We start from the raw sequence: 11,550 nt of genomic DNA on the forward strand, positions 1-11,550 counted from the left end.
CGCGCGCCCGGTTCCGCGATTGGCCGCGCCTCCTCGCGCCGACGCCCCGTCCCGCCCACCGCCGCCGGTCCGGTGCGCTGCCGCCAACGGGTGCTGTCGCCGTCGCCCACGTCACAGTCCAGACAGCCAATGATGGGAGCGCTCCGCGGCTCGTGGCTCTTTCGCGGCAAAAAGGATTTGGCGCGTAAAAGTGGCCGGGACTTTGCAGGCAGCGGCGGCCGGGGGCGGAGCGGGATCGAGCCCTCGCCGCGGCCTGCAGCCATGGGCCCGCGCCGCCGCCGCCGCCTGCCACCCGGGCCGCGCGGGCCGTGAGCGCCATGGCCGTGGCCGGGGCCCCCGCAGGCGGCCCATGCGCGCCGGCGCTGGAGGCCCTGCTCGGGGCCGGCGCGCTGCGGCTGCTCGACTCCTCGCAGATCGTCATCATCTCCACGGCGCAGGACGCCAGCGCCCCGCCGGCCCCCGCCGGTCCCGCCGCGCCCGCTGCCGGCCCCCGCGACCCCGACCTGCTGCTCTTCGCCACGCCGCAGGCGCCCCGGCCCACACCCAGCGCGCCGCGCCCTGCACTCGGCCGCCCGCCGGTACGGACAACACAAGGGATACTGGGCCGAGTGCGCGTCTGGACCCCCGTGCTGACCCGGGCGGGGCGCGGTTTTTGGCCAGGAGGCAACGGGGGCGGGGGAGGGGGGTGGGCCGAGGCTCCCGGGCTGGGCGGGGCCGAGCCTGGGTTGGGCCTCCGGGCCCCGCCCCGGGGTGCGGGGTGACCTCGGGCCAGTCCCCGTTTGCTTCTGTGCTCTGGGCCTCGGCTTCCCAGAGCCGCTCGAGAGTCAGACTCAGTGATAATAATGGCCCACGTGTATTCAGCTGGCGCTGCCTGTATGCCAGGTCTCTGGCCGACTTGGAGCCGGCTAAAACTCACAACCATGCTGTGAGCTCAGTGTTGTCACTGTGCCCATCTTGAATTGAGGCCCAGAGAGGGGAAGTGACTTGCCCCCGGTCCTACGGCTGCAAGTGGCGGGTCAGGGATTTGAACTGCGGCCTGCTGGCTTCAGACCAGAACTCGTGGCGGGGTAGTGGCCACGGCGCCTTGGGGAGGTGAAGGGGGGGTGTCCTGGAGCCAAACTTTTGAAGAGTCCTTGAGGAGACCCTCCTTCCTGCCTAGATGCTCCACTGCCAGGTGCAGGCCTGGGCCTCTGGGGACAGGCCTCCTGGCTGGGAGGCCTTCTCTGCAGGGGCGGGGTGGTTGGGCCAGCTGCTGATCCCCTCCCTCTGCCTGTCCTTCCATCTGCCACCCTCCACCCTCACAGGCCCTGGTTGCCATGGAACCTCATTAATGAGACAGGCAGACCCCTAGGCCCCCAGGGAAGTACTGGGTGGGCTGGGCCTCAGGGAGCTGGAGTGGAAGCCCCCAGTGCCAGGAGAGAGGAAACATCCCAGGGAGATGCTTTGATAAAGTGCTGCTGGAGCAGCAAGAGGCTCAAGACTGGGGGGGCGCAGAAGAGGTGGCTGAATTACAGGGAAGAAGGGAGTAGAGGCCCAGAGCTTGGACCCGTGGGCTTCAGGACAGGGTGTGGAGACCAGTTGGACTGGCAGAGCCTGTGGGCGAAGGTGGGGCTTGGGAGGCAAGCAGGGGCCAGGCCAGCCTGGCAGGATGGGGTCTCAGCAGGGGGCTTGGAACAAGTGGGAGGGGTGAGGCAGAGCCCAGGGCAAGGAGGTGGAAGCTGTCCAACTGCTTATGGGGGCCTGGGTGGCAGCTGGTCCCTGAGGCATCCCAGCAAGTCTCCCCTAACTCCCTTGGCCTCACGCCCAGTTCTGCCTTCCTTCCGGAATCACCGAGATGCTAATAATAATAACAATAGGAGCCACCATTGTTTTGAGACTGTTTTGTGTGTCAGGCTCTGTGCCAAGCACTTCACCCAATTAATTCTCAACAACCATCCCCTTTTACAGATAGAGAAGCTGAGACCCAGAGATGGTAGGTCATTCAGCTTAGTGAAATGGTGGGGCCAGTCCAAACTTCCTGAGCGGTTAACCAATTAACCACCGAGATGCCTTGCCTCCTGGAGATGCTAATAGAGGGCAAAGGAAGTTCACAGACCCTTCTAATGGGTGAAAGAAAGGAGGAGGATTCTACCAGGGGTGGGTCACCTATATCCCAGTGGCCTGTCTCTGCCGGTGCCAGCTTGGGTCCTGGACATGAAAACTGCATTTAGCTGACTGAGAAGTACTTAGCAGGCCTGGGGCTGTAGAAGCTGAGCTCCGCGCTCAGAGGGACTGCCGGAGACTCGGCTGAGGAAATGTCCTCCACCCCACCCCCAGTGGTGTCAGAGGCAGCCTCTGTGAGCCTGAGCATTCCATTCATTCAGCTGTTGTTGGGTTAGTGAACACCCAAGAGGTACCAGACACAAGCAACTAAAAACCTCTGCCCTCAACAGGACTTAAGTGCTAGTAGCCACTTCCTGTCAGTGGATGGTAGGGGCGAGGGCTGGCACCATCCTGGAGCTAAAGCCCAGAAACATGGGCCCAGCTTTTGCCCTCCAATACCTCCCAACTCCTGTACCTCTGGGTAGCCACTGGCCATATGAGCTGTGGCCTCCACTGACCCTCTGCACTGGCATTTGTTTGGGACAGTCTTTGAAACAAGCTACAGGTTCAGCTTCCGCATCAGTGAGCATTCATTGAGCATCTCTAGTGTACAAGTCTCTCTGCAATTCAGCCATTCCTCCGGGCCCTTCCTGTCCACCTCTATCCTGTCATGGCTATTAAAAAACAAATTAAATATAATGCACATTTACTGGGGTGCCTGGGAGGCTGTCGGTTGAGCCTCCAACTCGAAATTAATTTCTATTTAGGTCCTGATCTCTGGGGTGAGATTGAGCCCCACGTCAGGCTCTGCACTGAGCTTGGAGCCTGCTTGGGATTTGCTCCCTCTGATCCTCCCCCATGCGTTACTCCACGCGTGTGCGTGCTCACTTTCTCAAAATAAACATTTAAAGAAAATACACATTTACTACAGAAAAAGAGTTAGACTAAAAAGTTGAAGGGGGCAGAATGCCAGCCCCATCCATTTTTCCTTCTGTTTTCTTTTCCTAAGCTTCTTTTTTTTTTTAAGGTGGTTGTGACAGCTTTCTTTTTCTTAAATTTCAAAAATTGTAGTTTTTCCTTTATTTCTGTGTTCAAACAGTGGATCATCCACACCTTACAGATATGGTAACAGTCCCCCATGATTGTCCCCCACCCACACACCATACAGAGCTGGCTCCTAGAATGGATTCTAAAAAATATTTTAGATATTTAGAAACTGGAGAAAAATGTTTCGTGAGCTTTTTAGTCCAAAAAGGGATCATACAAATGCATTGCCCTCTAACGTTTTTCTTGTCATTATGTCTTCGAGAGGATTCTGTGTCACCCTGCCTCAGTCCTGGACAGCTGGGTGGTATTCTAGGGGCTGAAAGAGCCATACTTTTTGTGCCTCCCCTTCCATGGATGGGTATTTGAGCTGTACAGATTTCCTTTTTTTTTTTTTTGCCAGTGTTCTGTGTTTCTTCACCTCTGCCTTCCCAGGCCCCTGTGCTAAGATCTTTAGAGAGCAGTGGTAGAAATTGACATTTGCTTGAGGCCTTGGTTTAGGGTGTGGCATTGACCTGTCTTCAGGGTGGGCAGGGGCCTGCAGAACAGGGAGAAGAGGAGGGGAGGGGTGCCGTTGGCAGGAGCATGCTAGGTTCAGGCGCCAGGGGCAAGGCTGGAGAGGAGGTACATTCTGGTTGGCTTTTCGGGGCTAGGTTCTGGACTAGGCTCTAGGGAGACAGGACTCATGGTAGATAGGAACGTGGGCTCAGTGCCAGCCTGTTAGGACTCACATCCTGGCCCTGCCTCTCACTGTCTGTGCAACCTTTCCGAGGTACAGTTTCCTCGGGCAGTGGAAGTCATCATGGCCTCTGCTTGCAAGGTCCAGGCAGAAGCTTTGATGACCAAATGCAGGCAAAGCAATGATTTAGCAGTACCCATTACACAAGAGGCACTCAGCACGTGTGAATGCTTCTGTCCCTGGGACATCTGAGGGAACCTGTGAATGTGCAGTCAGAGGGAGGGTCTGTGTGGAGGTTCATATAATAAACAGTAGTTGATGCCAGGCACTGCATCCAGTGATTATTTAGGCCCAGTGCCTGCCTCCGAGGGGGCCCTGCCCTCCAGGTGAGACAAACACATCTGCAGAAATTTGTATTGAGAGATAATGTGGGGAAAGATCAGGTATGAGGCACTTCAGTGGGCGAAGGGACCGGTCTATTGCGGGATCAGAAAGTGATGGGGAAGGTGCCTGCCCCCGGAGGTGGAAGGAATTGGTGTGAAGAGTAGGAGGGAGGGAGGTGAGGGCACTCCCGGGAAGGAACCAGTATGGGCTAAGGCTTAGAGACCTGTCTCAGCAGAAGTGCAGGTGGAGAAGTGGCAGAGGAGGACACTAGGGTAGAGAGGGACAGGTGGAGGTGGGGAGATGGCTGAGTGGTCCACATGGGAGGAGATAGTGGCTGTGGTGATGGGCTTTCTTGGCAACTACACGTGATGAGGGCATGGCTGCCGAAGGTTCTAGCTGGGGTTATGCGTGAAGGAAGGGTATGGCTGGTTTGGGTCAGGCTGCACCTGAGAGGCCTGTGAGACTCCATCCTCCAGTGTGGGTGACTAACCCGTGGGGTGTTCTGGGCGGAGATCCTGGCTCAGCCGCTTCCGGGCAGTATGACGTTGGGCCTCTCTGAGCTTCAGTTACGTTATCTGTAAAATGGGGCCATTATTGTGCTGCTAGTCCCACAAGACGGACCGAACATGCAGAGCATGTGTGAGCACCAGCTGCCGCCATGTTCAAACAAAAACCAGAGAGAGGAGGCAACTCGCCCAAGGGACCTATATCCTAATGGCATAAAACAACAAACAACTAATACAATACTGTATGTGAGCTATACTAGAATTGAAATTAAAAGCTTAATTAAAAAAAAAAGAACTAAGCATTTATTATCACACAGTTTTGGTGGGGCAGGAATTCAGAGGAGATCTCTTCTGAGGTTGCAGCCCAAATGTCCAGCCAGGTTGCAATCATCAGAAGGCATGACGAGGGTTGGAGGACCTGTTCCCAGGCTCACCGGTGGTGCTACTGCAGGAAGCCTTAGTTCCTTGTCCCCCTGGGTCTGTGTGACATGGCAGCAGCGGTCCCCAGAGTGAATGGTCCAATTCAGAGAACAAAGAGGAAGCTCCAGTGCATCTCAGACCCAGTCTGAGAAGTGACTGGTCACCACTTCCATCACGCTGCTCATTAGAAGCAAGATACCAGATCAGAACTATATGTAAGGGAAGGAGAATTAGGCCCTGTCTTTCGAAAGGAAGAGTACCAAGAAATATGCAGACAGGGGTGCCCGGGTGGCTCAGTTGGTTAAGCAACTTGACTTTTGCTCAGGTAATGATCTCACTGTGCGTGGGATTGAGCCCCGCTTCGGGCTCTGCTCTGACAGTGTGGAGCCTGTTTGGGATTCTCTGTCTCTGCCCCTCCCCTACTTGTGCATGTGTGTGTGCATGCGTGCTCCCTCGTGTGCGTGTGCGCGCGCGCTCTAAATAAATAAATAAATAAATAAATAAATAAATAAATAAATAAATTTGCAGACATATTTTTAAACCACCACAGGCCCCCAGGGAGGTAGTGGTGGAGCTAGAACTTGAACTCGGGTCTTCTGCCCTCCACTTGAGTGATCTGTCCTGTGTGGTAGGATTGTGTCCCCTGGGATCCCTCACACACTTAGATGTCCTGGTAGAGAAAGTGGGGCAGGGGTGGCCCAGGAGCACCAAGCCCTAAATTAGGTCTATTGTGGCCTCACTTCTGGTTATTGGGCATCATCCCATTGTTTCTACCACAGGTAAAACGGAGGTTGGACCTGGAAACTGACCATCAGTACCTGGCCGAGAGCAGCGGGCCAGCTCGGGGCAGAGGCCGCCACCCAGGAAAAGGTACCCACAGAACTTGGGCTGGGGCAGGCCCCCTTGACCCGGCCCAAGTTGGGGGTGTGGACAGACAAATATGCTTGCAAAGTGAGCTCTGGTCTGTCAGGCCTGGACCTGAGCCAGGCCTCTGGAGGCCCTGAGGGGCAGCTGGAGTGGCTGCCCGGCATGGCTTTCCAAACCCTGGGGGGTGGGGAGTTCCCCAGCCAGAAAAGGAATGCCATGTGGTTGGCAGGCGGCAGCCCCAGGGCCTCCCCGTCAGCTTTGCCAAGGGGAAGGAGCCATCTATCCCTCCCACCCCTATCCCTCTGCCCTGCATTGCCAGGAAGGCTGGCCTGCCTGGGGTGGGGGGGTGCTGAGGGAGCCACCTCGCCTGGACCCCCAGGTGTGAAATCCCCAGGGGAGAAGTCACGCTATGAGACATCGCTGAATCTGACCACCAAACGCTTCCTGGAGCTGCTGAGCCGCTCAGCTGATGGTGTTGTTGATCTGAACTGGGCGGCTGAGGTGCTGAAGGTGCAGAAACGGCGCATCTATGACATCACCAATGTCCTCGAGGGCATCCAGCTCATTGCCAAGAAGTCCAAGAATCACATCCAGTGGCTGTAGGTACCAGCCAAACAGGAGGGCAGGCAGAGACTGAGGCACAGGGCTGGACCAGCCTGGAGGAGCTGAGAGCAATACCCACCGTGGCTGCCCGCATCCTTGTCATATAGCTGGGGAAACTGGGGCTTAGGGAGTAGAGGAAGGTACACAGATCTCACATATGCAGCTTAATGCACCTTCATGTATTTCTTTGCCTGGGGAGCCACCATCCAGGTCAGGATAAAGAACACACCCAGCACCACAGAAAGTTCCCTGTGCCGCTTCCCAGTTGTTGCCCACCCCTCACACCGTTAGGTGATCACTCTTCTGCCCTCTGTTGCCATCAATGGGATTGTCTAACACATCTGTTTTGTTCTTGTTAATTCTTCTTTTGTTTTTCTCCTCTCCTCTCCCCCCCGGCCATCCTAGTCCTCTCTCATTGACACATCTGCCTTTTCAGTTTTTAGCAGATGATTCCATTCTGCATCATTTTTTTTCTTTTTACTTGACTACGTCTTGGAAGTGCTTCCACGCCTGTACATCTGATGCATTCTCATCCTTTTATACAGCTTTATAGTATTCCACAGCATGCCTGCACCATCATTTACTTATCCTGCCCCCTGTGAGGGATATGTTGGTGTTTACAGACATTCGGGCCCAACTTTAGACCCCTGCCAGTCTGACTTGGAGCCCAGTTCAGCCCTCTGCTGCTTCCCAGCGAGAAGCCAGACCCAGAAAGGGACAAGGGCTCACTTAGATCTCACAGAACAGGCAGCAACAGACTGGGTGCTGAGGGTCCGGGCTCCTGGGCCAGGAGCTACAAGCCCTCTCTTTGCCTCCTGCAGAGGCAGCCATGCAGCAGTGGGGATCGGTGGGCGGCTTGAAGGACTGACCCAGGACCTCCGGCAACTGCAGGAGAGTGAGCGGCAGCTGGACCACCTCATCCATATCTGTACCGCCCAGCTGCGGCTGCTTTCTGAGGACTCTGACAGTCAGCGATATCCTTGGATCTTTGGGATGGCCCCCATGGAGGACAGGACTGGCGGGTGGGCATCCCATCCAAGTGGGACTGTGAGGTTACCCTGGGCCCTGGATTCAGGAGAGGGCTCTCGCTTTGGATGCAAGTTCTGGGCTCAGCATTTACTTGTTATGCTGGACAAGTTACTTAACCTCTCTGAGCCTCAGCTTCATCTGTAAAAGGGGAAAGTAATCAATTCTGAAATTGCACAGATTAAAACAAGAAAACTTAGTACAAGCAATAGTAAACATTTATTTGGCAGTGATTCAGTACATGGCCATAGCTTCATAGCTAGAGATCTAAGTTCTTGTTTGTCTTTCATCTAGAAAAATAGTAACTTATTTTTAAGATTTTATTTTTAAGTAGTCTCTGCATCCAACATGGGGCTTGAACTCACAACCCCGAGACTAAGAGTTGGCTCCACTGACTGAGCCAGCCAGGTGCTCCTAGAAACTTTATTCTAAAATAAGGGGTTTGTTTTGTTTTGTTTTGTTTTGTTTTGTTTTGTTAGTAAATACCCAAATTATGTTTAAAAGTTTTGGAGACAGCCACCAATTGACACCAAGATCATGGGTCAGAATGAATTCTCAGCACCAGGCCTGGAGTTGTCTTATGTAACTTACATGAAATTATTGCAGGCAACCATCATTACTTTGGGATTAGATGGGTAGAATGCTCTCACTGTACACATGTGGAAATTGGGGCTCAAGGTGTGAGATAGGCCCAAGCACCAACTATGTGCCAGGCCCTGGGGTGGGGGATGGAGAGGACAAGAGAGACTAGGTAGGTGTGGGCTCTTATGAATCCTCTGGGTGGGTGGCCCCAGAAGTCAAAGATCACGTGGTCCTTGACTCCACCAACCCTGGCCTACGTGACCTGCCAGGACCTTCGTAGCATCGCAGACCCCGCAGAGCAGATGGTTATGGTGATTAAGGCTCCTCCAGAGACCCAGCTCCAAGCCATAGACTCCTCAGAGGTGAGACTCGGGACTCCAGACCTGACCAGGACAGGCTGGGGTGGGCTGGTGGTCAGCTGAGCCTCAATATACCCTGCCTGCTGCCTCCACCCAGACCTTTCAGATCTCCCTTAAGAGCAAACAAGGCCCCATTGACGTTTTCCTGTGCCCTGAGGAGAGTGCAGGCGGGATCAGCCCTGGGAAGACCTCATCCCAGGGGACAGCTTCTGGGGAGGAGGACAGGGCAGTTGACCCTGCCACCACAGTGCCACCACCATCATCTCCCTCCTCATCCCCTGCTGCGGATCCCAGCCAGTCCCTGCTCAGCCTGGAGCAAGGTGGGTGAAGGGTGGGTGGCTGGGTGGGGTGGGTCTGGGCTCCTCTCCCAGCTGGGTGGGCAGGCGTGACAGCCCCCTCTGCCCTCCCCGCGGGCCGTCCCCGGCCTGTGATGCTCCCCCATCTCCCCAGAACCTCTGCTTTCCCGGATGGGTGGCCTGCGGGCCCCTGTGGACGAGGACCGCCTGTCCCCGCTGGTGGCGGCCGACTCGCTCCTGGAACATGTGCGGGAGGACTTCTCCGGCCTCCTCCCTGAGGAGTTCATCAGCCTGTCCCCTCCCCACGAGGCCCTCGACTACCACTTTGGCCTTGAGGAGGGTGAGGGCATCAAAGACCTCTTCGACTGTGACTTTGGGGACCTTACCCCCTTGGATTTCTGACGGGGCTTCGGGGGACCAGGGCCTCCTGAGATCCCACCCTGTCTCTGCAGCCCTGGAGCCCCCTGCCCCTGGCCGTCCCCCCAGCCCGATTGGAAATGTTTAATTTATACCCTATCTCCCCTATCTCCAGAAGCTTCTAGCTCTGGAGTCTGGCTATGGCCAGGAGGCTGAGCAAGCCAGGAAGGGAAGGATTCTGTTTGTGGTGTGTATGTGCATGCACCCAGCACCCAACATGTGTGTACACGGGGTGAGTGGTGTGTGAGCATGTGTGTGTGCATGTACCGGGGAATGAAGGTGAACACATCTGTGCGTGCACTGAAAACACGCCCCAGTGTGTCCACGTGTGTGTGCATGAGTCCATGTGTGCGCGTGGTGGGGGCTCTAACTGCACTTTTGGTCTCCTTGCTCCAGGGGCCCCACGAGGCCCAGGGTGGCCACCTGCCCCCAGAATCCTGCGTGCTGACCAGGCCAGGTGGAGAGGCCTTGGCCTGCTTGTTTGCAGGACAGCGAGAGCACTTCTGTCGTCTTAAAAGGTTTTTCTGATCGAAGCTTTAATGGAGCGTTATTTATTTATCAAGGCCTCTTTGGCAAGCCTGGGGCACCAGCTAAGGGTAGGAAGGATGTGGGACTGATGCCCCAACTCCCTATACGCCTGAGCGAGGGCGGGGGTCCCTAAGCTGTAATTTGCCCCACTCCGAAGGAGCTGAGGCCTGAGCGGTTTATTTATTGGGATATTGAGGGAGGGAGACAGACTGACTGACTGACAGCCATGGGTGGATTGAGGGGGTGGTCCCTTCCCAGGGGGTCACTGCAGGACCCCATCTGCCCCCCAGGATGGATGTGAGATGGGAGAGGTGAGTGGGGGACCTTCACTGACAGGGTGGGCAGGAGGGGTGGGTGAAGGGCTGCTCCTAGCCCAGACCACAGGGGCCCCTCCTGTGGCATTTGAAGTGCCCCCTCTACCCCACTTCTTGCTCTGCCCCACCCTCCAATCTGCACTTTGATTTGCCTTCCTAACTGCTCTGTTCCCTCTTGCTTTGGTTTTAATAAATATTTTGATGGTGTTTGGGCTGGGTTTTGGGACTGTGTTCTGGGAGCAAATCTGAGAGAGGGAGAGGTAAAGGCTGCTGGGAAAACACCCCTTGTCTACTTCCCCACTCCCTGCCCCTGCTTGGTTTCATTTCATTTGAGCCTCCCAGCCACAAGAAAGGTAGACTTCATCACCATTTTTGTCCTAACTTAAAAACTGATCCAGTGAAGTGGTAAGTGAGCTCCCCTCCCTTTCCCAGTCCCAGAGAGGCCACTCTGACTGCTGTGTTCCTTCCAGATGTTTCTGGGCATTTATAAATATGGAACAAATAATTACAACAGGCTGATTATGTGTCAGGTTCTTTCAGGTTCTGGGGACACATTCCCTGCCCTCATGGGACTCTTGGGATCTGTTGGAAGAGACACAAATGGGAAAATCAGAGGGTTTCCTGGAAGAAGTGATGCTTGAGCTGAGAGCTGTAGGATAGTTAACCTGAGGAGGAAAATAAGAACCCACTTAGCAGACAGGGCATTGTGGTCAAAGGCCCCAGGGCAGGAGAGAGAGGGGCACAGAGGACCTCAGAGAAACCAGTGTGGAGTTCTGATGTGAGGGCTAGAGTGGAGAGAAGTTCAGTGTTGGGGTTTATTCAGGGGACAAGGACTCACTCGTGAGCCTGAGATAGCAGTGACATACCCTGTTTTATATTTTAAAAGCTCCCTTTGGCTGCTATGTGTTGGATGAACTGCAGAGGGGCCAGAATGGCAGAGGGGAGGGTAAAAAGGACCGAGTTGAGTTTGAAAGGGGAGGGGAGGGTGACTGGGAGGCGATCCACACAGATCTGTTTAACCCTTAGGTGAGCTTTCTCTGAGCCAGGTCCTATTTTAAGCCCTTTACAGTCAGTGAGTCCCCACAACAATCCTATATGGTATCTACTATTACCCCCATTTTGCAGAAAAGGATACAGACGCTCGGCTGAAGTCCCTTGCAGGTCTTACCCACAAGGTGTCAGTCTGTTCTGCAGTTTGCTTTGTCGACCCTACAGTGGTGTGGGACCTGCCCTCGGTGCCCCCGCCCCGCGCAGCCCTCTGTTCTGTTGCTGGCTGTGTAGTACTCCCAAGCAGACCGTCACTTGTCATTTACACAGCCAGTCCCGGCTGACCGTGACCCCTCGGGTTGTTCCTTACTCCACAGTTGCCAACCCTCCGGGGGCCTCTGGTAACAGCTGCAGAGGTGAAAGGTGTTGGGAGTTCTACGTTGTGCAGCTCTTGCC

General features: G+C 55.2%; 1 protein-coding gene across 1 annotated transcript; it reads left to right on the forward strand.

Annotated features, from left to right (window-relative positions):
• Window positions 1-216: 216 nt before the first annotated feature.
• On the forward strand, window positions 217-11,446 carry E2F1 (E2F transcription factor 1). The gene is made up of 7 exons (XM_049649991.1): window positions 217-578; window positions 5,895-5,985; window positions 6,362-6,581; window positions 7,407-7,559; window positions 8,441-8,555; window positions 8,650-8,872; window positions 9,003-11,446. The coding sequence occupies exons 1-7, from the start codon at window positions 318-320 to the stop codon at window positions 9,248-9,250; spliced, it is 1,311 nt and encodes a 436-aa protein (XP_049505948.1). The 5' UTR covers window positions 217-317; the 3' UTR covers window positions 9,251-11,446.
• Window positions 11,447-11,550: the final 104 nt, after the last annotated feature.

This window comes from Panthera uncia (genome assembly GCF_023721935.1).
Source record: "Panthera uncia isolate 11264 chromosome A3 unlocalized genomic scaffold, Puncia_PCG_1.0 HiC_scaffold_11, whole genome shotgun sequence".
NCBI classification, from domain to species: Eukaryota; Metazoa; Chordata; class Mammalia; order Carnivora; family Felidae; genus Panthera; species Panthera uncia.